The sequence below is a fragment of the Vicia villosa genome, linkage group LG1, assembly GCF_029867415.1.
Source record: "Vicia villosa cultivar HV-30 ecotype Madison, WI linkage group LG1, Vvil1.0, whole genome shotgun sequence".
NCBI classification, from domain to species: Eukaryota; Viridiplantae; Streptophyta; class Magnoliopsida; order Fabales; family Fabaceae; genus Vicia; species Vicia villosa.
Genome location: NC_081180.1, coordinates 14,347,064 through 14,371,026, shown reverse-complemented (window position 1 = coordinate 14,371,026; position 23,963 = coordinate 14,347,064). Strand labels below are relative to the sequence as shown.

Sequence of the window (23,963 nt, the reverse complement as noted above, 5' to 3'; positions counted from 1 at the left end):
ATAGGGAATTAGGGAAGAGAATAAGAACGCACGAATTGGTTATAACTGCTATTCTTTCACTTTCTCTTAAAACAAGATTACAAGTTTACAAGAATAACAAATAACCTCTCTCACCCTAAATTAGGATTTGCAGCTTAGCAATGATGAGAGACTAGTATGCTATTTATAATAAAACCTAACATACTAACTAATGGGCTTTTTCAGCAAGGCCCATTACACAAGCCAACTTAATAAACAAGCTAACTTAACAAATTAGGGTTTAAACACTAAAACCTAATTTAACATGCTAACAACCCTAGCATCTTCGACATCTGCATGCTAGACCCATCTTCGACTACAGCATGCACACTTCGACACCAGCATGTGAACAATCCTTCGACTTCATGCTTAACTCTGTCGAACTGTCGAACCAAGAAGCTACCCTTCGACAATACTAGAGTTCGATCCAATATCTCACAAGTTGTAACATAATGTGGTTTGGTTCGGCTGTAAAATACAAACCGCAAACCAAACTGAACCGTGCGGTTTTGTTATAATGACCCAAATAAATCCGAATGAAATGCGATTTTTTACGGTTTCAATTGAGTTTGGTTTGATTTGCGATTTTTTATTGGACCAATTTAATTTTGATCACCTCTAATAATGCCTTTTCCAGAATAGTAAGTGTTCTTATATGGTAGATTGGAAATTTCAATTTTCACCCTATACACTAATAATAATATTTATTTTTGACAAATATAACTCTTTTGAAAATAAATAATATCAAAGATATTTTCGAAAAAAAAAATGAAAGGATACGAGTTATAAATATTTGGGGTGAATAGAATTCCTTTCAAAACATTGCCCATTTTAATCAAAGCCATTACCTTTTTTTGATCCATATCCACTAAGCCCGTGACAATATATATATATATATATATATATATATATATATATATATATATATATATATATATATATATATATATATATATATATATATATATATATATATATATATATATATATATATATATATATATATACACTAGTAACTAACCAGTGCGTTTGCACGAGTTTTGATACGGGATGCGCATTTGTTTTAAGTCCCCACTTGATATTATAATATATTTATTATATAAAAATTAGTAAAATAAAAAAATTGATAATATAAATAAAAAAACAGTTAGACTGGATATTTTTTAAAAGTAAATATCGAGTAAAAGAAATCACTGCCCCAAAGAGGATACTTGCATACCAGATATTATGGGGGAGTTGTATATATATATATATATATATATATATATATATATATATATATATATATATATATATATATATATATATATATTTATTGAACTATTTAAAATAAATATAACTTGTGATAACAATGTGAGGGTTACCAAAAATAAAAAATAAATTCGTGCTTTCGCACGGGTTCTGGTACGGGACGAGCATTTGTTTCCGATGTATATTTTTAATAGAAAAATGTTTGATATTGGTGAAAAATAATAATTAAATGTATAGAAAAATGTCTGATACCCGTAAAAAAATAATAATTAAATGTATAGAAAAATGTCTGGTACCCGTAAAAAAATAATAATTAAATGTATTGAAAAATATTTGGTATCCGTAAAAAAAAATAATAATTAAATGTAAAGAAAAATATCTGGTACCCGTGAAAAAATAATAATTGAATGTATAGAAAAATATCTGGTACCCGTGAAAAAAATAATAATTGAATGTATAGAAAAATATTTGGTACCCGTGATCATTTTTTTTAATAAGCAATCTCAAGACCCAAACTGATTCACCGCTAGACCACAGACATGCACACTCCAATTCAATTGAGCATGATACATTTGTTATTAAAAAAGTGTCCTTTGCATTCTAGTTCATAGAGTAATGTTGTGTTATCCGTGATAAAAATGGTCACGATAACGAATATAAATATAATTTAAAAATTGATAGTTGTTAAAAGCAAAACAAATTATGTTAAGTAATTGATATTAAGCTTATGTCCATGAAGGCAAAATAAAAATAAATGTAAGCCACATTACATATACTAAATACTAATAGGATGTATAACAAAAATATTGTCAAAACGGATTTGGTCCCCATGTTTCCTTCCATGTATTTATTTTTAATGTTAAATCAAGCCCACACATACCACCATAAATTTAATGTTCCTTCATAACCAACACTCCATGAAAGATGCTAAATCCCCCATTCCCTTAAAACAGAGGGCCTAGAAAATTAAAACCAAGGTAATAAATTTGCTTGTTGCTTCACCGACTTTCGTACCTGATGCTTTGTATATCTCATTATATTATAGACTTTGATGATCTCATTCTCCCACCACTCCAAAAGAACCGTAAAGAAGGTAACAACATAGTAATACTAATTTTGTCCAAAAAAAAAACATAGTAATACTAATATAATAAAAACAAAAATTATTATATTATAAAATTAAGCTGGTTTAATTTCTAGACCAAATTAGTACAACAAAAGTTATACAAAAACATTAGTTTTTTTACTTAAGTAATGTTTCCAATCACTCCCACCAATTCCTATCATCTTCCTCCATTTTCTAACCCTTCTCCGTTCCTTAATTCTGATCAAAGATAGACGAATATAAAGTTAAAAATAACCCACCAAATTTTGATGCTAATTCATGCTTAAAAACACAGAAACACATAAACCAGCAAGAGAAAAACCACATAGTTCTCGTACTTATATGTTGATCTACTCATCTTGATTACGGACTCAGAATTGTTAGCATCCTGTTTTACAAACCCGAATCTATCCTGATTCATAGTCATCACTTATTTTCCTTTCCATTCAAAGAGCACAAATTAACTCTCTCAACCCAGAACAAAAATTATATCTATTTTACCTCCTTAAACATTACAAAGACAAAACTTGAAAACAGAAGTGCAAAAAAGATTATGTCATTATCATTTTGCTAAAACTATTGTAAAGAAAAGAGAGTAGATCGGCACACACAGTTGTAGAATTTGCTTAGTTCATCTATAAAATTTCACTTTATAGATGACCAAAATGAATATTACAACTTACACATAAAGATAACAGAATTCTTGAATGTCTTCAATATCTTCTAAAAGTTTATTATAAGAAAGTAATACCTCTTCAGCTGCTGCGGGCTTAGTAAGTACCAGTTTGTTATGCCAATTAGCACTGCCTATCTCACCAATATTTGTCTCTCTAGGGGTGATTTCCTTTGGATGAGTTGCAGCTGGTACTACTACTTTCCCTTCTACATGTACACCAAAAGCATCAAGGAACAGACCTTTTCTCCCATGAATGCCAACGATTTTACCTTCTTTCGCCTTTGTGGTGAAATAAGTTCCTTGTTCTTCCCCAAATGGTCCATACTTCTTTTTTGTGTTGTGAAAAGTAAGTGATCTTACAACAGCCGGCCCCATGTACATCAAGGGTCCATAGTAGCCAGATATATGTGTCAAGACTTCATACGGGAAATCAAATACTATCTGCAAAATAATGCATAAAAATGTTAAAAATTCAATGTGGTTTTCTAGATTATTAAGTAGAATAAAAATTTGGTTGAATGCTCTTTGTATACCTTATCACTTTTATATCCTCCTGTCCCCCCCTTGTTTGCATCCCCATATGGCACCCCCATCACGATCATACAAAACTCTAATCCATACAATTCCAACAATGCGCGACAAATTGATTTGCCGGATTCCTTTATAGGTTCCATCGTCAAATACAGATCCACCAATGCCACCCCAAGGACCATATGTACATACACCATCAACCTTTGCTGCTGACTTTTCTGAATGTGTTATCTGCAACATAAATAGATTTTAAGATTCATTTTATGCTAAAGCCAAAAGTTGATATTTTAACTAAAAATTAATGAGTTCAAAGCCAGAGAACCTCCATACAGATTGCAGGGTATCTTACCTTTTCTTTGTGTTCAATGTTGTTGGTTTCTTTGACGGTAGAAATCTTCCCTGATACCTTGTTTAGTATAGGCTTACCGAAATCATCTTTCAGATCTTTCTGTCTTACAGCAACAACAATATCATAGTTCTGGTTCACAGTTCCTTGTATCAAAGAATAACCAAAACTCTCATTAGTGTTAGTCATGTGGCCTGAATGAGCCAAAATTTTGGATGGATTTGGTTGCTTTAAGGACTTCATATAGACTCCAATGGCATCTAGGTACCAACCACACTTGCCATGGAACCCAACAATTTTGGCCCCAGTTGTTGGTACTGAAAAATATGTCCCTTGCTCGACACCAAATGGTCCATAAGTTTTCTTGTTACTCTCAAAACTCAGTGACCGAACTAAGATGTTCCCCCATTGATTTAAGCTACCATGGTATCCATGAATTGAAGTTAAGAACTCATCTGGATAGTCAAGTTTCACCTAGAACACAGTCAAAAGTGGTTAGCTAATATATCTATGCACATGTTTAACTGAAATGGACGTCATAGATTATTTGGTGCTAACATTGAAAATTTATATCACAAGATCAGCTTAGTACATGATGAAACCTTTACCTTGTCAATTTTATTTCCTCCGCTTCCACCATGTTTTTCTGACTAAATAGAGCTTCCTTTCTTATCATATTCAATCTGGAAGGAGTCAATTCCTGCCCCGTGAAATATCACCAATTGCCTTACTCCTGAGTATATCCCGTCATCCCAACGGGACCCTCCATTGCCTCCCCATGGCCCGACAGAGGAAGGTTTCTTTATGGAATCCTCAGAATTCTGCATGCAAAACATGCATGCAATGAGTTCTACGCAAATTAACATGAGATATTGTAGGAGTGAACTACCATTCTCTGCTTGTAGAAAGAGAATGATAGACCTTAGACAGAAAACTGCAGCCGGGAGTGTTGGAAACGATTCACTAATTGCATTCCATCTGCGCTACATTAGACATAACAACTTCGCTTTGAAGCCCTGTCGATATTTTTGGCTTCGCAAGACAGTCCTCTAATTCTGCAACATTGAACATGCTTATTCATGTATGTAAATAGTAAAAGCTAGAGACCCTATTTAAAAGTTTAATACCTGAAGTAAATAGCTCCAGCCACTGTTTTAGAAAAAAGAAGCAAGTCTCACCATTCAAAAACTCTGCAAACCTTTTCCTGTATTAGTTACGATCAACCGGATCGTCTACCATGCCGCCCAAAGGTAACTGCCCTCCAGTGTTCGGCATCGTCCAATTCAGCACGAGGAACCCTCTCTAATACTTGGTGCTTCTTGTTTATCTGGAGTCGACTTAAATTTATTCCTGATAGCCTGCTGTCTTGACTGTCCTTGCAAAAGAATAATATTTACCATTATAAAACCAATGTCGATTGATTTAGAAGCTTCGTTCATAGCATATTCATTCAAAGAAATTATGTAATAAGCAATTGTGAGACTGTACGAAAGTGCGAAAGAGTTATACCAATATCCAGACAACCGGTTGAATTTACAGCATCAACACAAACAACCGGTAAATGAAGATCCTTCTCAAATGTTTCCATCACCCGTTCCCTATACACATTTTCACCGACAATTACGACAACCTGCACAACTAAAATACACATGGAACAGAGAAGAAGTAGACGAAGTAAAAAAAAACAGCGAGAGGATAGATTGTTTTGCAACAGCTGCTCCAACCACTCATCTCTGACCATTCCAAAAAGAACTATCAAAGTTGAGAAATATTGTATCATAAAGACCGACAAAAATAAAATTATTGTATCAATATTTTCTCAGAAACGTCTATGTCCACCAATATGTCTTCACCATATTAACAAAGCAATCATATTATCAGAGCAAATTAGAAAAAAAATAAGGTTGAAACCTAACTTACTTCTAATTAATCACCGGCGGCCACCGTGATCAAACACATAAGATCAATCCATCACCAAATGAGCGAGTTTTGAGATCTATAATAATAATATCAGATCTATAATAATTAGTTCAAATCCTGCACTTCCTACAAAAGAAAGTTAATAACGAAACCTAATTTGAAAATGTCATACATAAACCTTTTCGAATCGGACCACCACCACACTCGTCGTCGGAAACCCATTTCCACCACCACCACACTAATCGTCGATAACCCGTTGATGCCGCTACAGATCTGAATGTCAAAACATAAAAACCGATACAAATCAGAAATACATACAAAACCACAGACACAATAATGTCTAACTACTCAACAAAAAACCGATACAAATCGAAGAAATTTCATAAACAAAAAGTGACGGATCTGCAAATCCTAAGCCATGAAAGTGTCAGATCTGGAAACCCTAAGACATGAAAGTGTTCAAAACTATTGTAAATACGGTGGCTGCGGGAAGGTTAGATATTGAGAAGATGTGATATTGAGAAGATGAGATTTGGAGTCTGTAGAAGTAGAAGTTCAGAGAGCACCACATGAAAATAGGTGAAAGAGAGAGTGGTAGAAAGTGAAGAACCGGTGAACAATATAGTTGGGTTTTCAAGGAAGCCCCGTTTGAAAAAGATTAGGGTTTGTTCAAGAATGCAAGAAAGAAAATTTGAAAAAAGGTAGAGAAATGACTTGGTGCAACTCGTAACCTGTAGCATAGAAAGAGTAGGTAGTAAAGGATTGCAAAGAAGCCAGCCACGTGGCTCACTATCTAAGCAAAGGGGCAGTTTGGTCCTTTCCAGAACATTAAACGTTCTTATATTGTAGATATATATATATATATATATATATATATATATATATATATATATATATATATATATATATATATATATACTAGCAAGAGACCCGTGCGTTTGCACGGGTCACGCAAATGTAGTTATAAATAATAAATAAATATAATATAGTAATGGCTAATAAAAATATTTAAAAAAGTAGTAATCATCACTGTTGCGTAAGAACTATAAATTAAAGTTAATAAATAATGATTTAATTAAAATATTTAGAGTTTAAGGTTTAAAATAAAATATATCATAAATATTAAATTTTTTATTTTAAAAATTCCAAAAATTAAATATTAATAATAGTATATTATTATTATTGAATAATAAGGATTAATAGTATTAAAAAAATAGATATTAAACTTGATTATTATTTACTCAGAATATTGATATTAATAGTGTATTGTTATTATTGACCCATTCACAATATCGATATTGATAGCATATCGTTATTATTGTCACTTTACTCAATGATATATATAGAAAGACGGTGTGAGTTGTAATTGATGTATTGCAATAAAGAGAAATAAAAATTACAGTTCCGTTTGAAATAAAGCAAAAAAAATAAATTATAATAATGATTATATTTAACTATAAACATTAAGGAATTATATTTTTTTTTTACCAAAACAAAATTAACAACTTTCATTAATCAAAAGGATCTCAATACAAGGAGGAGGTAAATTAAAGATACTACGTCTAGACCATGAAATGGCCGCCTTCGCTAACGAGTGGGCAACCATATTCGCTTGACGTTTAACAAACTTCACCTCAAAGTTGACATAAATTTGTAACAATCTCTGAATAGATAAAATAAGCAAACTAAATTCGGAGTTTCCACAATGCTTAGAGTGGATCGCTTGAATCACTTTTTGGGAATCACTTTCAAAAATGACTTTTTCAAAATGGTTTGCTATAGCGCCAAGAATTGCTTCCTTAAGCGCCAATGCCTCTGCTTCGTCAACGGAAAGAAGGTTTGAATCCCAAGCAGTACCTGCTAAGATAAATCTACCACAGTTATCTCGCACACACCATCCCCTATTAGTAGTACCCTGAATATGATTAAAACCCGCGTCTACATTGCATTTCAACCAACCTGTATCAGGCGGGTTCCAAGTTATTATTGATTGATCGGAATTGTTCATATGGTTCCAATTTTGCGCTGAATACCAATCCTGCCATCTATAAAAAGCTTGCATACCAATAGTAGAAGCTTCTTGTCGCTCATTGTTCCAAACAACATTGTTTCTATTATTCCAGATCACATCTAACATAACAGCAAAACGCCCTGCAGTCCGACTATCTTCATTGGAACAAATATCAAAGATAATAGATTTGGCATCATGAAAAGATTGAAGACGGGGTAATATAACATCGTACAAACCTACTGCCCTCCAACAATGAAAAGTAGCCCCACACCCAAAGAAAATATGCCAATCATCTTCCATCACATTCTCACAAAGTTGACATTCAAGCGGGCATTGGACATGATATTGACGAAGTCGATCACAAGTCGGTAAACAGCCTCTACAGATTCTCCACAAGAGATGTTTGATTCTAGGTTGAGCTTTTATACTCCAAAGCCTCCCCCAATTTCCATTCACCCTACTATTGACACCCTCATTACTACTTCGCCATAATCTATACCCAGATCGAACACTATATTCTCCATTCTGTTCTTCCTTCCAAATCCACCTATCTTCCACCACTTCCTCCACTAAAGGAACCTGGATGATATTCTCAGCATCTATATGGTCAAATAAATTACGAATCAGTTGCACATTCCACTGTTTCATATTAGGAACCATCAGATGAGTAAGATTAATGTCATACACACCTTGTTGTTGAGGTCCTCTGACACACCCATCTATTTGACCTCGCAACCACGACTCATTCATCACTCTAATAGTACTTCCATCCCCAATCCCCCACCTGCAACCAAGAGTTAAGACATTTCTAGGTTGCCAGATACTTCTCCAAACATAACTAGGATTGTTACCAATAGTCGCATCAAAGAGAGAGGTTTTTGGAAAGTACCTTGCTTTGTAGATTCGTGAAACAAGAGCTTGAGAACAAGTTAACATTTTCCAGCCCTGCTTTGCTACCATTGATAAATTAAAGGCTCTTAGATCTCGGAAACCCAATCCACCATCCTTCTTAGGACACGCTATCCTATCCCACGCCATCCACCTAATACCTTTATTATTACTACCTCCTCCCCACCAAAAAGCATTCAACATTCTCTCAATCTCATCAATCACGCCATCCGGGATAATAAAGATACTCATGATATAAGAAGGGATTGATTGCAAAACAGATTTTATCATGACTTCCTTCCCTGCTTTAGATAAGGATCTTCCCTTCCACGAGTTAATTCTCTTCCAAATCCTATCTTTAATGAAAGCAAAGGTAGCCTTTTTGCTTCTTCCGATCATCGATGGAAGACCTAAGTATGTACCAGTACCAATAACATGACGAACTCCCATAACACGAGCCAAATCTTCTTGAGCCGGTTTACTCAAATTTCTGCTAAAGAAAACTTCTGATTTGCTCAAATTAACCTCCTGGCCTGAGGCACCTTCATAAATATTTAGGATTTCCATGATATTATTCACCTCGGATAGATTAGCCCTGCAAAACAAAAAACAGTCGTCAGCAAAAAGCAGATGGGACACACTAGGTGCCCCTCTGCATATCTGGATCCCATGAATATCGCCACTAGCCACCGCTCCTCTTTAAAAAGTGAGTCACAACATCATTAATCGAGTTGGGAAATGAAAAGGTTTATAAAGTGAAAAATAATTTGGTCAATTTCTGCATTAATATCCGGAACAAATATCTTATCTTATTATATATAAATGCAAGGTTGTCATGATGACAACCCTAGCCATGTGGCATCATGATAACAACTCTTGGCAATATTCCCCACATGTCACTTTAATATCAATCCTAATTTTACTTTTTTAAAAATTGATTTTACAAATCCCATTGCAATGTTAAAAAATTATACTTTTTTAATTATTCTCTTTTATTTATTTTGTTTAATAATAAAATTATAATTTTTATATAATCATGAATTACTTAGTTTTTCTAAATAATAAATACAAATAAAAAATATAAAAAGATTAATAAAATTGATATAATTATATAATATCCAAATATCTAAAAACAAATATTAAAAAATGTATATAACTAATTTATGATGGATAATAAATAAAAATATAAATACAATATATATATATATATATATATATATATATATATATATATATATATATATACATATATATATATATATATATATATATATATATATATATATATATATATATATATATATATATATATATATCATTTTTAAAATATGAGTTAAAAATCTCTCTTTTCCACATTTCAGATTTAAATTTAAATAATCTTATATATAAATGTAAGGTTGTCATGATGGCAACCCTAGCCATGTGACATCATGATAACAACTCTTGGCAATATTTCCCAATAATTTTAAAATAGAACTATAGATTAACTGATATGACATTTTATTTTAATATTTTAATAATATAAAATATAAACATTTTTTAATTTTTATATAATATTTTTAAATTTTGTAATTCTTATATAATCCACTTACCTTATTAATCATCCAAAACTCATATTATTAGGTCTATTTAACAATAATATTATATCAATAACTATCATATTACTATGTCTGTCATATTGTAGTTATTTTTGGAAAAGTTATATCTCATGTGAATTTATACCAAGCCGTCAATATTTTATTTAAAGGAGTATTATTATTTTTTAGTAACGGTGAATTGGTCACTGCTCCATAAATGGTCTTTCTTAGTGCCAAAATAATTGGCATTCAATCCATTCATTATAATAATAAATAAATAATTAGAGTAATATTTTCATCTCCCCTAACCCATGATAAACTCCTTCATTTTTTTATAAGTTATCACTATTCTTCCGATAACCTCATTCTTTTATTTCATTCTAACCACACATCAATGTTAAATTTTTTGAGAAAATTTAATTAACTACTACAATATCGAATCAAAGGACTAGACCCTGAAGTTAACTAATATTTTTTTCTATTATTATTTTTCAATAATTCACTTTACCATTTAGTTTTTCTTTTTCAGTGATTACATTATTATTAAAAAATGTAATTATTTATCATGGACTAATATGCACTATATATAATTAATCAATAATCATATAATTTTTTTTAACGTTCCACTATTATCTCACCTCTGCTATATTTTTCTTCGTGCTAGCATAAGAATTAAACTTTTGAATGTTAGGTTGAGACTATTTTAAGGCCATATCTTCTTCTCCATTTTCTCTTATATTTTATTTTCATTTCATTAAAAAAATCACATTATATCATAATAAAACTTTGGTAATATTCTTTTCATCTTACTTTCACGCTTTTCCCTTTTCAATCTATGTTTTACTTATTTTCTTACAATTAATATTTTTTATATTAAAAATATGATTAACAAATTATTAAAAGCAAATTATACAAACTTACCCGTGCATCGCAAGGGCAAACTACTAGTTACATTAAAATTCGACTTTTAATTATATCAATATTAATCAGGGTTATATTTGTGAATTGACATCTAATTAATTAATTTACTATTTAAGTAATTTTAAGTATTTAAATTAACCTTATCTCAATTATTTGAAAATAAAATTTAATTTAATGAATTAATTACATCATGGTTCTAAAAGTTTGTCAATTATTTTTCTTCTTAATTGATTTTATAGGTAAAGATCATCAGAAAAATTAAAAAGAGAAAAAAAACTTTAATAAAAATTACTTCTTAATAACACATATTAATCCCACGTAAATAAAATTAATTGTTAATAACACGTAAAATCTAAAATAACCTTCAAACTTGCAAAAAGATTTAAAAAGCCATCTGCATTAATTTGTATAGGTTGCACCACTATTAACAGGTCATTGAAATACAAAGATTGTGTTTTTGGAAACGTAAGATAGTTGGTAAAGAAATAAATAAAAGATAGTGTAATGATTATAAGATTTTATAGGTTTTAATGACATAAATAAAAAAGTTAGTGCATTTTTTTTGGCCTTATAAAAATAATGCATTTTAGAACCATTGGTATTGACATAAAAATATAATAACGTGATATCAATACTCGTAGAATGCAAAAAAAAATCTTTTGGATAATAATTAGGATTGGAAAACTAAAAAAAAGTTAACCGGCTAAAGTAAAAAAATTCATTGATGTAAAATGCAAAGATTTTGTTTTTGGAAACGTAAGATAGTTGGTAAAGAAATAACAAAAGATAGTGTAATGATTATAAGATTTCATAGGTTTTAATGACATAAATAAAAAGGTAGTGCTTTTTTTTTTCTTATAAAAATAATGCATTTTTGAACAATTGGTATTGACAGAAAATATAATAACGTGATATCAATAACTTGTAGAATGCAAAAAAAAATCTTTTGGATGATAATTAGGATTGAAAAAAAAAAAAGTTTAACCGGCTAAAGTAAAAAAATTCAATATAATCTAATCCATAAACATATTTAAGATAATTTATTGCACATTTAGAATTTAAAAAATTCAACGTAATTAATTCAAAAATACAATAAAAAAAATTACATTGCAGTGCATTTTATAGTGGATCTGAATCAATAATCATTTTATTAAAGAAATTGTTAATCATTTTTAATACAAAACATCACTGTTGTGTATTTTCAAAATTGTTAATCATTTTTAATATAAAATATCACTGTTGTGTATATTATGGTTTCTTGTCTCTGATAACGTCACTATTGTGATTATATAATAACTTTGTAAATTAATTTGTAAAAATTAAGATAATTATAAAATACCAAGAAAAAATAAGAGTGTGACCTATCACCCGTAATAAATGCCAAAATAAAGATATTGATTTATTTTGTCAAAAGTCCTTTTTACTCATATAATAAGAAAATTTTTAGTTGTTTAATCAGAGGGTTTATTATGTAAATTAAAGGTAATTTAACTTTTATATATTATAATAGATAATCAGAGGGTTTATTATGTAAATTAAAGGTAATTTAACTTTTATATATTATAATAGATAAATATAATAATAGATATGCTATAGTAATTCAGAAGTGATTAAACATGTGATTTCTAATATTGTTCAATTTAAGTAAATATTTTGTCTGCCCATCATAAAAATTAATTTAATTTACCCGTACGTTACGATGACGCATTGATAGATAAAATTATTAACCGTTTATAAAAATAATTGTATAACAATTGAATTTTTTCCGTCCATAAAAATATTTATACATTATTCCCGTTCATAATTGTAACGTATTCCCGTTTATAAAAATATTTTTTTTAATAATATAATATCTGAATATTTCAAATATTTATTTTTAGTTTATTATAAAATGATTTTTTAAGGCTAAATTATCAAATCAAAATAATATTATTTAATATTTAATGTAATTTCAATTTATTATTAAAAATAAAACAAAATTATTACAATTTATCACAAATCTAAAATTACAGAAAATAAAATACATTAATAGTACCTTTATTAAAACGAATTAAATATAACGATTAAATAGAAATCGAATAAGAAAAAAATTATTTATCGTTTCTATTTTTTATCTTTTTTTATTTATCACATTATTAAATAAAAATATTGTAGCAAACACTTTTCCGTTTATAAAAATAAAACAATTGTTCTCTTTTATAAAAATTGTTAATCAACAATAAACTCTATTAAAAAAAATTGACATTGATAATTATTGTCTATTTAATTGTAGAACTTAAAGTTGGTTTCAAAATATTTTCTCATAATGATGTTAATGTTACGGTTTTCAAACTCTTTGTCTATTTATTGAATAGTTATTATTGTTAAAATTTAACTTGAAATTTATTTCTTGTTAACGTTTATTATAATTTTTAAAATATGATAATTTTATAGTTGAAAACCATATATCATTATTAAAAGATAATTATTTTAATCTAACAAATAATACATGATTATATTATAAAATCAAAACTATAAAATTATAATAAGAAAAGTTATTCACCCAAAAATAAAAACAAAAATGATATAATTTTTTACATCCACATTGCATCATATATAAAAATATGATTGATCCAGCTGAATATATAACTAATTTAATTTATAATTAAAATTATTAATAATTAATTTATTGAAAAAAAACATATTTTTACTATATATTACATTAAATATCTACTAAAAAATGTGTCTATTTAATTGAACTAATTACAAATGATACTCATTGATGTAAAATGCAAAGATTTTGTTTTTGGAAACGTAAGATAGTTGGTAAAGAAATAAATAAAAGATAGTGTAATGATTATAGGATTTCATAGATTTTAATGACATAATTAAAAAGGTAGTGCATTCTTTTTTGCACTTATAAAAATAATGCATTTTAGAACAATTAGTATTGACAGAAAATATAATAACGTGATATCAATAACTTGTAGAATGCAAAAAAAATCTTTTGGATAATAATTATGATTGGTAAACAAAAAAAAGTTAACCGGCTAAATTAAAAAAAATTCAATATAATCTAATACAATAAACATATTTAAGATAATTTATTGCACATTTAGAATTTAGAAAAATCAATGTAATTAATTCAAAAATACAATAAAAAAATTATATTGCAGTGCATTTTATAGTGGATCTGAATCAATAATCATTTTATTAAAGAAATTGTTAATCATTTTTAATACAAAACATCACTGTTGTGTATTTTCAAAATTGTTAATCATTTCCTATGATGCAAAACAGAGTAGAAGATATAGATTCAAGTTTCTAAACTGTATCACTGAGAAAGCACAATACAATGAGATAGTGAGGAATAGCTGGGAGAGAGAGGCAAGAGGAACACCTATGTATAGACTATGGAGGAAACTTCTAAGACTACAGCCAGAACTTGGAAGTTTAACTAAACAAGTCACTGCAGGGGTAAAGAAGATCCATGAAAGTAGAAATATGTTGGAAGAGGCTCAAACCCTTCTTGCTACTGATATGTTCAACCAAGAATTGCTTGCAAATGTCAAATTCTGGTCTGAAGAGGTTATAAATAGCAATGAGCTTGAGGAGAAAATTCTGGCACATAAGGCTAAGCTTGACTGACTTAAACTAGGAGATGGAAATAATAAGTATTTTTATGCCAACCTCAAAGAGAAAAATAGACAAACCACTCTGCACAAGCTTGAAGACAGCAATGGGGTGAAGTTGACTGAATTCAAAGACATTGAAGCAGAAATCCTTCACTTCTATGGAAAACTGATTGGCACCTCATCCTCACAATTGCTCCATGTTGATATAGAGGCTCTTAGAAGAGGAAAACAACTCCCAGCAGCAAGACATTCTAGCCTCATCCAACCAATCACTGAAACAGAAATATGGCAGGCCCTCCAAAGCATTGGAGATAACAAGGCTCCTGGAGCAGATGGATACAATGCAAGGTTCTTCAAGAAAAGCTGGCACATAATAAAGATAGATGTGATAAATGCAGTCCAAGAATTCTTCCAAGACAAGAGGTTATATGCAGCTGTAAATTGTGCCTTGGTTACATTGATTCCCAAGACTAAGGAGGCAAAAACCATGAAAGAGCTAAGACCCATAGCATGCTGCACTACAGTGTACAAGCTTATTTCAAAGATTCTAACACACGGACTAAGCAAGGTCATTAGTGAGATTGTGGATGACAGCCAGTCTGCTTTCATTCCTGGCAGAACCATCCAAGATAACATCATAGTGGCTCATGAATTGGTTAGAGGCTATAACAGGAAACATCTATCCCCAAGATGCACTGTTCAAATGGACTTGCAGAAAGCGTATGACACTGTTGAGTGGAAAGCACTTGAACAAATCATGCAGGAGATGAACTTTCCTAACCAATTTATTGAATGGATAATGCTTTGTATTGAGATTGTCTCTTACAGGTACACTATCAATGGTCAAACTAGCAACATTCTCAAAGCAAAACGAGGACTCCGACAAGGCGACCCCATCTCCCCACTTTTGTTTGTCCTTATCATGGAGTATCTCCACAGATGCCTAGCTAAACTACAAGATAATCCAAATTACAAGTATCATCCCAAATGTGCTAGATTGAGGCTAACCAACATTTGTTTTGCAGATGACTTATTACTATTCTCTAGAGGTGATGAGATATCTATGGTACAAATGATGAATGCCTTCCATGAGTTCTCAGCAGCCACTGGCCTAAAAGCAAATCCAAGTAAATGCAAGGTTTATTTTGGTGGAACAAATGACTTGGAGAAGAGGAAAATACTGAAGGCTACAAACTTTGAGGAAGGACAACTACCTTTCAAATACCTTGGAGTCCCCCTCACTAGCAGGAAACTCAGCATTAACCAATGTCAACCCCTCATAGACAAGATTGTAGCAAAGATTCATCATTGGACTTCAAAACTACTTAGTGCTGTTGGTAGATGCCAATTAGTCAAAAGTACACTGCTTGCTGTGGCTGCTTATTGGATGCAGGTTTTTCCATTGCCAAAAAAGATAATACATCAAGTGGAGGCCATATGTAGGAGTTTTTTGTGGAGTGGTAAAGAATGCAGCAGGAAGGCTCCTGTGGCATGGAGTACAGTCTGTGATCCAAGATGTGCAGGTGGCTTAAACATCACTTCTCTTGTGGACTGGAATAAAGCTACCATGTTGAAACTCCTTTGGAATATTCAAGGGAAAAAAGATAAGCTATGGGTCAAATGGCTTGATACGTACTATGTGAAGGGGAGAGACATATTCCAGGTGCAATGCAATGCCAACTCTTCATGGATCCTCAAGCAAATTCTGAAGCACAGAAACATCACTGTGGATAGGCAGCAATGGGAGCATAGTGTGCAGCAAGAGAAGTTCCATACATCTAGCTGGTATAAAGCTATTCGTGGGGATAGAATACCAGTAGAATGTGTAACACCCCGATATCCGCTGCACGCATCAACCGTGTCGGCCAACCGAGCATGTTACCGGCTTAATCAATAATACCCCCTAGGTCCGCTTACCGGCTGCCTAGGAAATATTGTTTTTGCCTCCCGCAGGAATCGAACCATGTACCTAGGGGTTAAGTACATATTCATAGCAATTCCTGCTACCACTTGAGCTAGTAGCTCAATTGGTAGCAGGAATTGCTATGAATATGTACTTAACCCCTAGGTACATGGTTCGATTCCTGCGGGAGGCAAAAACAATATTTCCTAGGCAGCCGGTAAGCGGACCTAGGGGGGATTATTGATTAAGCCGGTAACATGCTCGGTTGGCCGACACGGTTGATGCGTGCAGCGGATATCGGGGTGTTACAGAATGGAAAAGGATGTTTTACTCAAATGTTGCTAGGCCTCGAGCGAAATTCCAACTGTGGCTTTTATTCATGGGGCGCCTTGCTACAAAAGATAGACTTGCCCGTTTTGGTGTTAACCTTGACAAGAAATGCACTTTCTGTCTTGAAGATGAATCAATAGATCATCTTTTCTTCTCTTGTAGGAAAATATATACTGTCTGGCAGGATATCCTTCAGTGGATTGGTTACTCGCGTAGCCCTATGAAATGGGATGAAGAAAAGAGATGGCTGATATAGGAGAGTAATAGGAAAGGTTGGAAGCGGCAATTGTTGAAAGTTGCACTGGCTGAGACGATTTATTTGCTATGGAAAGCTAGGAACGACAGTATTTTTAATCATGTTGACATTGGTAATGAGCTTGTGTCTAGTATCAAGACTAATGTAGCAATTAGAAGTAGCCTATCTAAACAGCTTAGAGAACATGTTAATGTAGGCAATTTGAGTATTAGCTAGGCTTGAGCCCCTTTGTATGGCTGGATTGTTTTGAACCTGGATCCCTATGGATCGGTTGTATTTCTTTGTTTTTGTGGAATAAAAGTTCATATATTCTCCAAAAAAAAATGTTAATCATTTTTAATATAAAACATCACTGTTGTGTATTTTCTGGTTTTTTGTCTCTGACAACATCACTATTGTGATTACAGCTAATAACAATGTATTTGACAAAAAAAAACATCTGAATTTATAAGAAAAATTTGGTGATCTAAATCATCACAAATTAGATGAATTCAGTTGCGTGGAAAATATGTTGAGTAAAAAGCATGTTGTTAGCGGTACCTACAGAAACAAACAAATTATTCAATAAGATATTGTCATCTTGCAAAATTTATTAAAAATGGAATAACGAAAAAACTACAAAATTTATTCCAAATGAATTTATGAGAAAAATTAGCAAGTACAGTAGCATATCAAGCAAGTATTCAGCACATATTCTTTACCACATTTGAAGTATCTGTGTTTTAGAGATTGAAATTGACTTATTTGAGCTAGCACCTGTGTGATTCTTTTGGAGATCTTATGAAAACATAAGTTATTTTCAACTTATTTTCATAAACTCTGTATAATAACTTATAAAATCAGTTTATGAAGGAAAAAAGTGATTTTCTTTTATCTTTTGTAATAACACTCCTTACCCTTGCTGTTGATAACACTCCATAAATCAACAACTCGAACGGCCAATCTCCATGTTTCCTTTGAATCGTTAACCTCCTTAAGGGAGCTAAATCTTCGGCTCATCTTCTGTTTAGAAACAACATAGCAGACAAAAAAATATCAGTATTCAGTTAAAGAGACGAAGAACGAAACTGGGGGAAGGAGAAACGAAATATACCGCTCAAGTGTTGATTGAAAACGGCAACGGGAAGGAGGAAGAGTTTAGTCATGCAAGGTTGGAACTTTGTATTGTACGAATATATAGCTCTGTAGGGAGAAAAAATGAAAGGGTAGGGTTTATTAAGATGAATGTTTCAATGCAATGAGTGGCACGTAGTGCATCTTTTTCATATTCCAATAAAAAAGATTTGCATTAAATTAGTTGTTAGGAATGTAATTATGATTAGTTGTGTAATTACTCTCAGGGGTGTGTAAAACCATCTTAAATTGATTGTGATTAGGGTAATTAAGGAAATTTGATGGTAATCAACTTTTATATATTAAAGTATATATATATATATATATATATATATATATATATATATATATATATATATATATATATATATATATATATATATATATATATATATATATATGGGTCATGCTAACGTGTGCCCTAAGGGCACATGTTAAAGATACTATAATTAGAAAAAGTTAAATGTAATTAAATGCAATAAAGTCATATTTAAAGTTTCGATATATTGAATGTACACGTTCCAAGAAAATATTTTTATAAATATTTCATTATCTTGTGCCCTTGGGGCACATGTTAGCTTTTCCCTATATATATATATATATATATATATATATATATATATATATATATATATATATATATATATATATATATATATATATATATATATATATATATATATATATATATATATATATATATATATATAACTTGTTGAATTGAATTTTAGGAATAGGGAAAATGGCGGCATCGTCAATTACATGGATAGAGGAAAGGGATGTAGCGACGATTGTTAGATCCCGAAGTGTAAAAGATGAACGAGGTGTTCTTGAGGTATCAAAACGAAGTAGCTTAAGCTTGTTCGACTTGATTTTTATATAACCTAACCTATTTGTATCCCGTGACAGGTTTGGACACTTAACGGAAACGAATTTGAAGTTTATCATCACATTCAAATACCATCATCCCCACTCTGCACGGCGTGGCTTGGCACAGGTCAGTCAAAACCTAATCTTAGTATGATTTCATTATCCTAAATTTTTATTATTTTGTATTATTATTATTATTATTATCATAGGGAGCATCGTAGCTGTTGGTAGCCAGGATCCTTCCATTCTAATTTGGGACATTGATGATGTAAGTAACAGTATTATATATCATCACTGTCTTCAAATTTCTAATTTCTGTCTTAATTTCTTGGATTAATGCGGTAGAGCCATACTTTGTCTTCAAAATCTTTGTTCTCAGATTAATGATACTATAGAGCCATTCTATGTCATGGATACCTCTGATGGTCACACTGACTCAGTACTTGCCCTTGCGTGGAACCAAGAGTGCAGGTTTCTTAATGCATGCTGTCTGTAACCTTATCTTTCTGTTTTTACTTTCTTTTAATGACACTTGTTTTCACATTCTTAGCTCTATTTTTGCAAGTGCTAGTGCTGACAAACTTGTAAAGATATGGGACATGGTCACTGGAAAATGTGTTACTACCCTAGATCATCACTTAGACAAGGCAAGACTTCTGTTTTTATTTTATTTTTTATTAATATTCTAAATGTTTGTATCAATGATACATTTCCTTATTCATCTCACAGGTTCAAGCAGTTGCTTGGGGTGACCATGCACCATATCTTCTTGTTAGTGGCTCTTCCGATCGTACTATTGTCGTGGTAATGATCAAGTATCCCTCTGTTGTTTGCTGTCCAAGTTTTAAATATTGGTCCCTTTGCTCGCAAAGGATTTTGTGGTTTGTTGCTTGCTATCCAAGTTTTAAATATTGGTCTCTTTACTCAATATATGTATTGACTTTTAATGCTTTTTCACTTTGCACTTTGTAGAAGGATATGAGGGCGCCATTATGCACAGTCTCTCAGTTTTCAGTCGAAGCTAATGTAGAGAGCTTGATCTGTCATCCACACTCTCTTGTGGTGCGTTACGGTTATTTCTTAGGCATAAATACTTAAATTACTTTTATTCTTCTCATTTTTCTGATAAAGCACACTCATTGTGTTTATCAGGTTTTTCCATAGTAGCTTTCCGCTTCTAACTTGTCATTTCATTGTGTCCATAGTTCTAATCATGCACTATGAATTATTTATTTCGATTTCTCAAACTCACCTATCATGTCATTGGTAATTATTTATCTTCTGTCAGGTGGGTCTTGAAAATGGTATGGTCGAGGGTTATCGTGCTCAGCCTCTTTTTTCCATACCCGCTCATGATGAATCTGTTACAACAGTATCCTACAATCCATGCCGCAGGAATGTATGTATGATTAACATTTTGATGCGGATATGTATTTATTGTCTACTTACCATGATATCACTTGACGCAGATTCTTGCTACTGGATCCTTGGATGGAATGGTAATAGTCAAGTAAATTTTGATGTTGCTGCACTTTTGGAATTCATCTCAACTGGCTGCTAATTTTGTTTTTGTCTCAGGTAAAACTTTGGGATTTGTCCAACAACCAACCAACTTGTGTAGCATCTAAGAATTTTGGAGTAGTAAGTTTCTCTTTCTAACTCATGGAATCATGTATTATACAAATCATGATATCATTGTTAAATTGTTTTATTTCTCAATGGTGTCTGTCAGGGAAGTATATATTCTATTTCTTTCTCAGAGAAAGATCGCTTTATGTTGGCTATAGGAGGGAAAACAGGAAAATTGCAGGTAAGTGAGGTCAACCCAACCCAACTCAACAAATTTTTACTTTTGTATTCTTCATAGTCTTTCCATAGAACTGACCGACCCTTGTAACTAACTATTTTTTAGATATGGGACACATCGAAGAACCCATAATCTCTCCAAGAATTGACCGGCCTCATTTGTTACTTTTCGCCGAATACCGTTCTTATTTAAACATAAATAATCTCTGCGTAACAGAAAAAAAAGAAAAAGGAAAGTACATTATTTGCTCTAAATTCTAATGTGTTATTTTGTACATATACTTTATTAATAGAGTTCATGTTATTTCATTTGGATCATGAACCTGTTCAATATTGTTTAAAGCTTTGTGTTAGCTTGCACAAATGTCTTTTTTTTTTTTCTTAATAGGATAAGAAACTTTCGCCAGCTTTTGTGTTTTTGTGCGTCATTTTTGTGTAATTCTTTAGTATGTTTATTGGTCAAAATTTTAACGTGTTTGGAAGCATAGCCATTCACCGTCACAAGTTTAAGAGCTTCTCCCGTGAAAATTAAGGTTTTCTAGGAATAATTGGTTTAACTTAATTTTTTTTTTAAATACAAACAAATGTGAAGTATGAGCTGGTTTACTTTTGTAATGAATTCTTGCCCCCTTTTCCCCATATGCATATGTTAATTGACTAGGGTTTCACTCTCTTATATTGCCGGTGTTTGGAGATTTGAATCAATGTCTATACATATTAGGAGAGTTTTTTTTAAAAGCAATACCATTTGAGATTCTAGATATTACATGTTCATCGTCCTCTCTCTAAGATTATCATGCTTTGTTTAACAAGAGTTAAATATGGAAAGCAAAGAAAAACACATTTACGAGTGAAAAATCTGTAACAAAAAAAATAAATCATTTTACAGCTTCTCTTTAGGAAGAGACCCGCAAATCCATGGAAAGTCAGCGTCACCTCTTGTGGTAAAAAAGGACAAATTTAGACGAAATGAAAGGTAAAAAATTCCTCCCATAATAATTGAAAACTGAAAAATATAAAATCCCTAATGAATCTAAAATAAAATATAAAATAAAAACAAAAGAAAAATACTTAAATTATAATTATATAAGCCTAATTTTTTGGGACCTCAATTTCATATTTGTTAAAACAGATGCCTCAATTTCATATAACCAATAGATTTTGGAACGTGAACCAATAAATCAGTCATGCCTCAACTTCATATTTGTTAAAATGGGTGCCTCAATTTCATATTTATATATATTATTTTTTTTATTGTTAGATTAATATTTTTTGTTGTTATATTAAATCTTGCTTATCTTATTAAGGCTTATATAATTATAATTTAAGTATTTTTCTTTTGTTTTTTATTTGGGACAATAGAATAGTTGTTAAAAAATGGAACAAAATAACAAATTCAAACAAAAAAAAAACTTTATTTTCAAAAATATATGAAACTTGTAGTCTCTAAAAAATCTTATTGCAACAGTCGGAAATATTAAGTCTACAAAAGGAACAAAAAGGATGGTAAGTTTATCATAAAATTGAGTACCTCAATTTCATATTTATACCGGTTGAGAATTCAATTCCAGCCGATTGAGAACTTTCAGGCACTTTTATATTCAATGTTTGTTTAATTACTCTTTTATCCGCAAATGTAATGTAAGCATTTGGTTCGACAATAATAATATCCCCAACATCCCAAAATTAGTTGTTAGTAGGATATGTAATTATCGCTACATAGAATATATATATTTTTTGATTTGATAATTATATAAAGCAGAAGAAATTTTAGCCATTTGCATTAAGCTCATACTTCCTTCTTGCATACACGCACCTCCAGACGCACATATTATAATAAGAGATAAAAGTTGATTGGTAGCATATTCGATCAACCAAGTGATTTTCTCACCCACTACGGATCCCATACGACCCCTCTATAAACTGAAAAATCCTCTATACCAATTGCTACATGAATACCATTTAGTTGACTTGTGCTAAGAATCAAGACGATTTTTATAAGGTTCCTCTTCCTCTTTCGAATGAAATTCAATGGGATCCAGAGAAACCATGTATTCATCCATCGGATTCAAAGTACCTGGATCAATCAAAAGTTCAATTCTATCTGAAGTGCTCATTTTTAAATATTCTCCACAACATTTGCAAATATTCAAATTGGATTTCAAAGTTTTCTTGTAATTTAATTCATAGCAACTTTCACATTGGACCCATAAATGCTTAAACTTATGATTAAAATAAGGATCATTATCATCATATTCTATTTGAATAAACTCACTATTATTTTCTATATGAATAAAATCACTATCATCATTATTTTCTGTTTGAGTAAACTGACTCATATTCAATTTCAGGAAAATAACAATCATATTGTATTTGAGTAAAATCGCTCTTATTATTATTTTCATTTTGAGTAAAATCACTCTCATATTCTACTTCAAAAAAATCATTACCACTATCATTATCATAATATTCTATTTTAGGAAAATCATTATTACAATCATTATCATATTCCCTTTTAGGATCATATTCTATTTAAGGAAAATCATTATCACTATCATTATCATAATCATAATGTTCTATTAAGCATGGATTGACTAGCTAGTTTGGAGAAGATTGAGGCCAACTTTGGAGAGATCAGTTTAAAGTGGGAGAAGGAGGGTCAAGCATATGAAATCAAGGGAGATCCTGCCTTATGTGTGAGACAATCCACTTGGAAGGCTATGGTCAAAAATTTAAAGGATGAGGGTGTTGGGTTTCATGTGTAGTCTATGGAACTTGAAGCACTAAATGAAACAGGGGGCAGGAAGAGTGAGAGGAATTATTGAAG

The 23,963-nt window shown here is 31.2% G+C and overlaps 1 protein-coding gene, 1 long non-coding RNA gene and 2 pseudogenes across 3 annotated transcripts; 1 reads left to right on the top strand and 3 right to left on the bottom strand.

The window, feature by feature from the left end:
* Positions 1-3,593: 3,593 nt before the first annotated feature.
* On the bottom strand, positions 3,594-4,763 carry LOC131650478 (jacalin-related lectin 3-like; annotated as a pseudogene).
* Positions 4,764-4,797: 34 nt separating this feature from the next.
* LOC131601413 (uncharacterized) lies at positions 4,798-5,795 on the bottom strand. Its single transcript, XR_009283655.1, has 3 exons — positions 5,437-5,795; positions 5,055-5,297; positions 4,798-4,982 (listed from the first exon to the last, which is right to left on the bottom strand). It is a non-coding gene; the product is annotated as an uncharacterized LOC131601413 (long non-coding RNA).
* A 13,370-nt stretch (positions 5,796-19,165) lies between these two features.
* LOC131629187 (uncharacterized WD repeat-containing protein C17D11.16-like) lies at positions 19,166-21,445 on the top strand. Of its 2 annotated transcripts, none has more exons than XM_058899990.1 (12): positions 19,166-19,295; positions 19,370-19,457; positions 19,540-19,598; positions 19,710-19,801; positions 19,896-19,977; positions 20,060-20,134; positions 20,303-20,392; positions 20,619-20,729; positions 20,800-20,829; positions 20,909-20,971; positions 21,063-21,140; positions 21,243-21,445. In XM_058899990.1, the coding sequence occupies exons 1-12, from the start codon at positions 19,203-19,205 to the stop codon at positions 21,267-21,269; spliced, it is 888 nt and encodes a 295-aa protein (XP_058755973.1). In that variant the 5' UTR covers positions 19,166-19,202; the 3' UTR covers positions 21,270-21,445. The 2 variants fall into 2 exon arrangements, with proteins under 2 accessions (XP_058755973.1, XP_058755967.1); XM_058899984.1 differs by having other exon boundaries at positions 19,881-19,977.
* A 1,206-nt stretch (positions 21,446-22,651) lies between these two features.
* LOC131650283 (acetyl-coenzyme A carboxylase carboxyl transferase subunit beta, chloroplastic-like) lies at positions 22,652-23,475 on the bottom strand (annotated as a pseudogene).
* Positions 23,476-23,963: the final 488 nt, after the last annotated feature.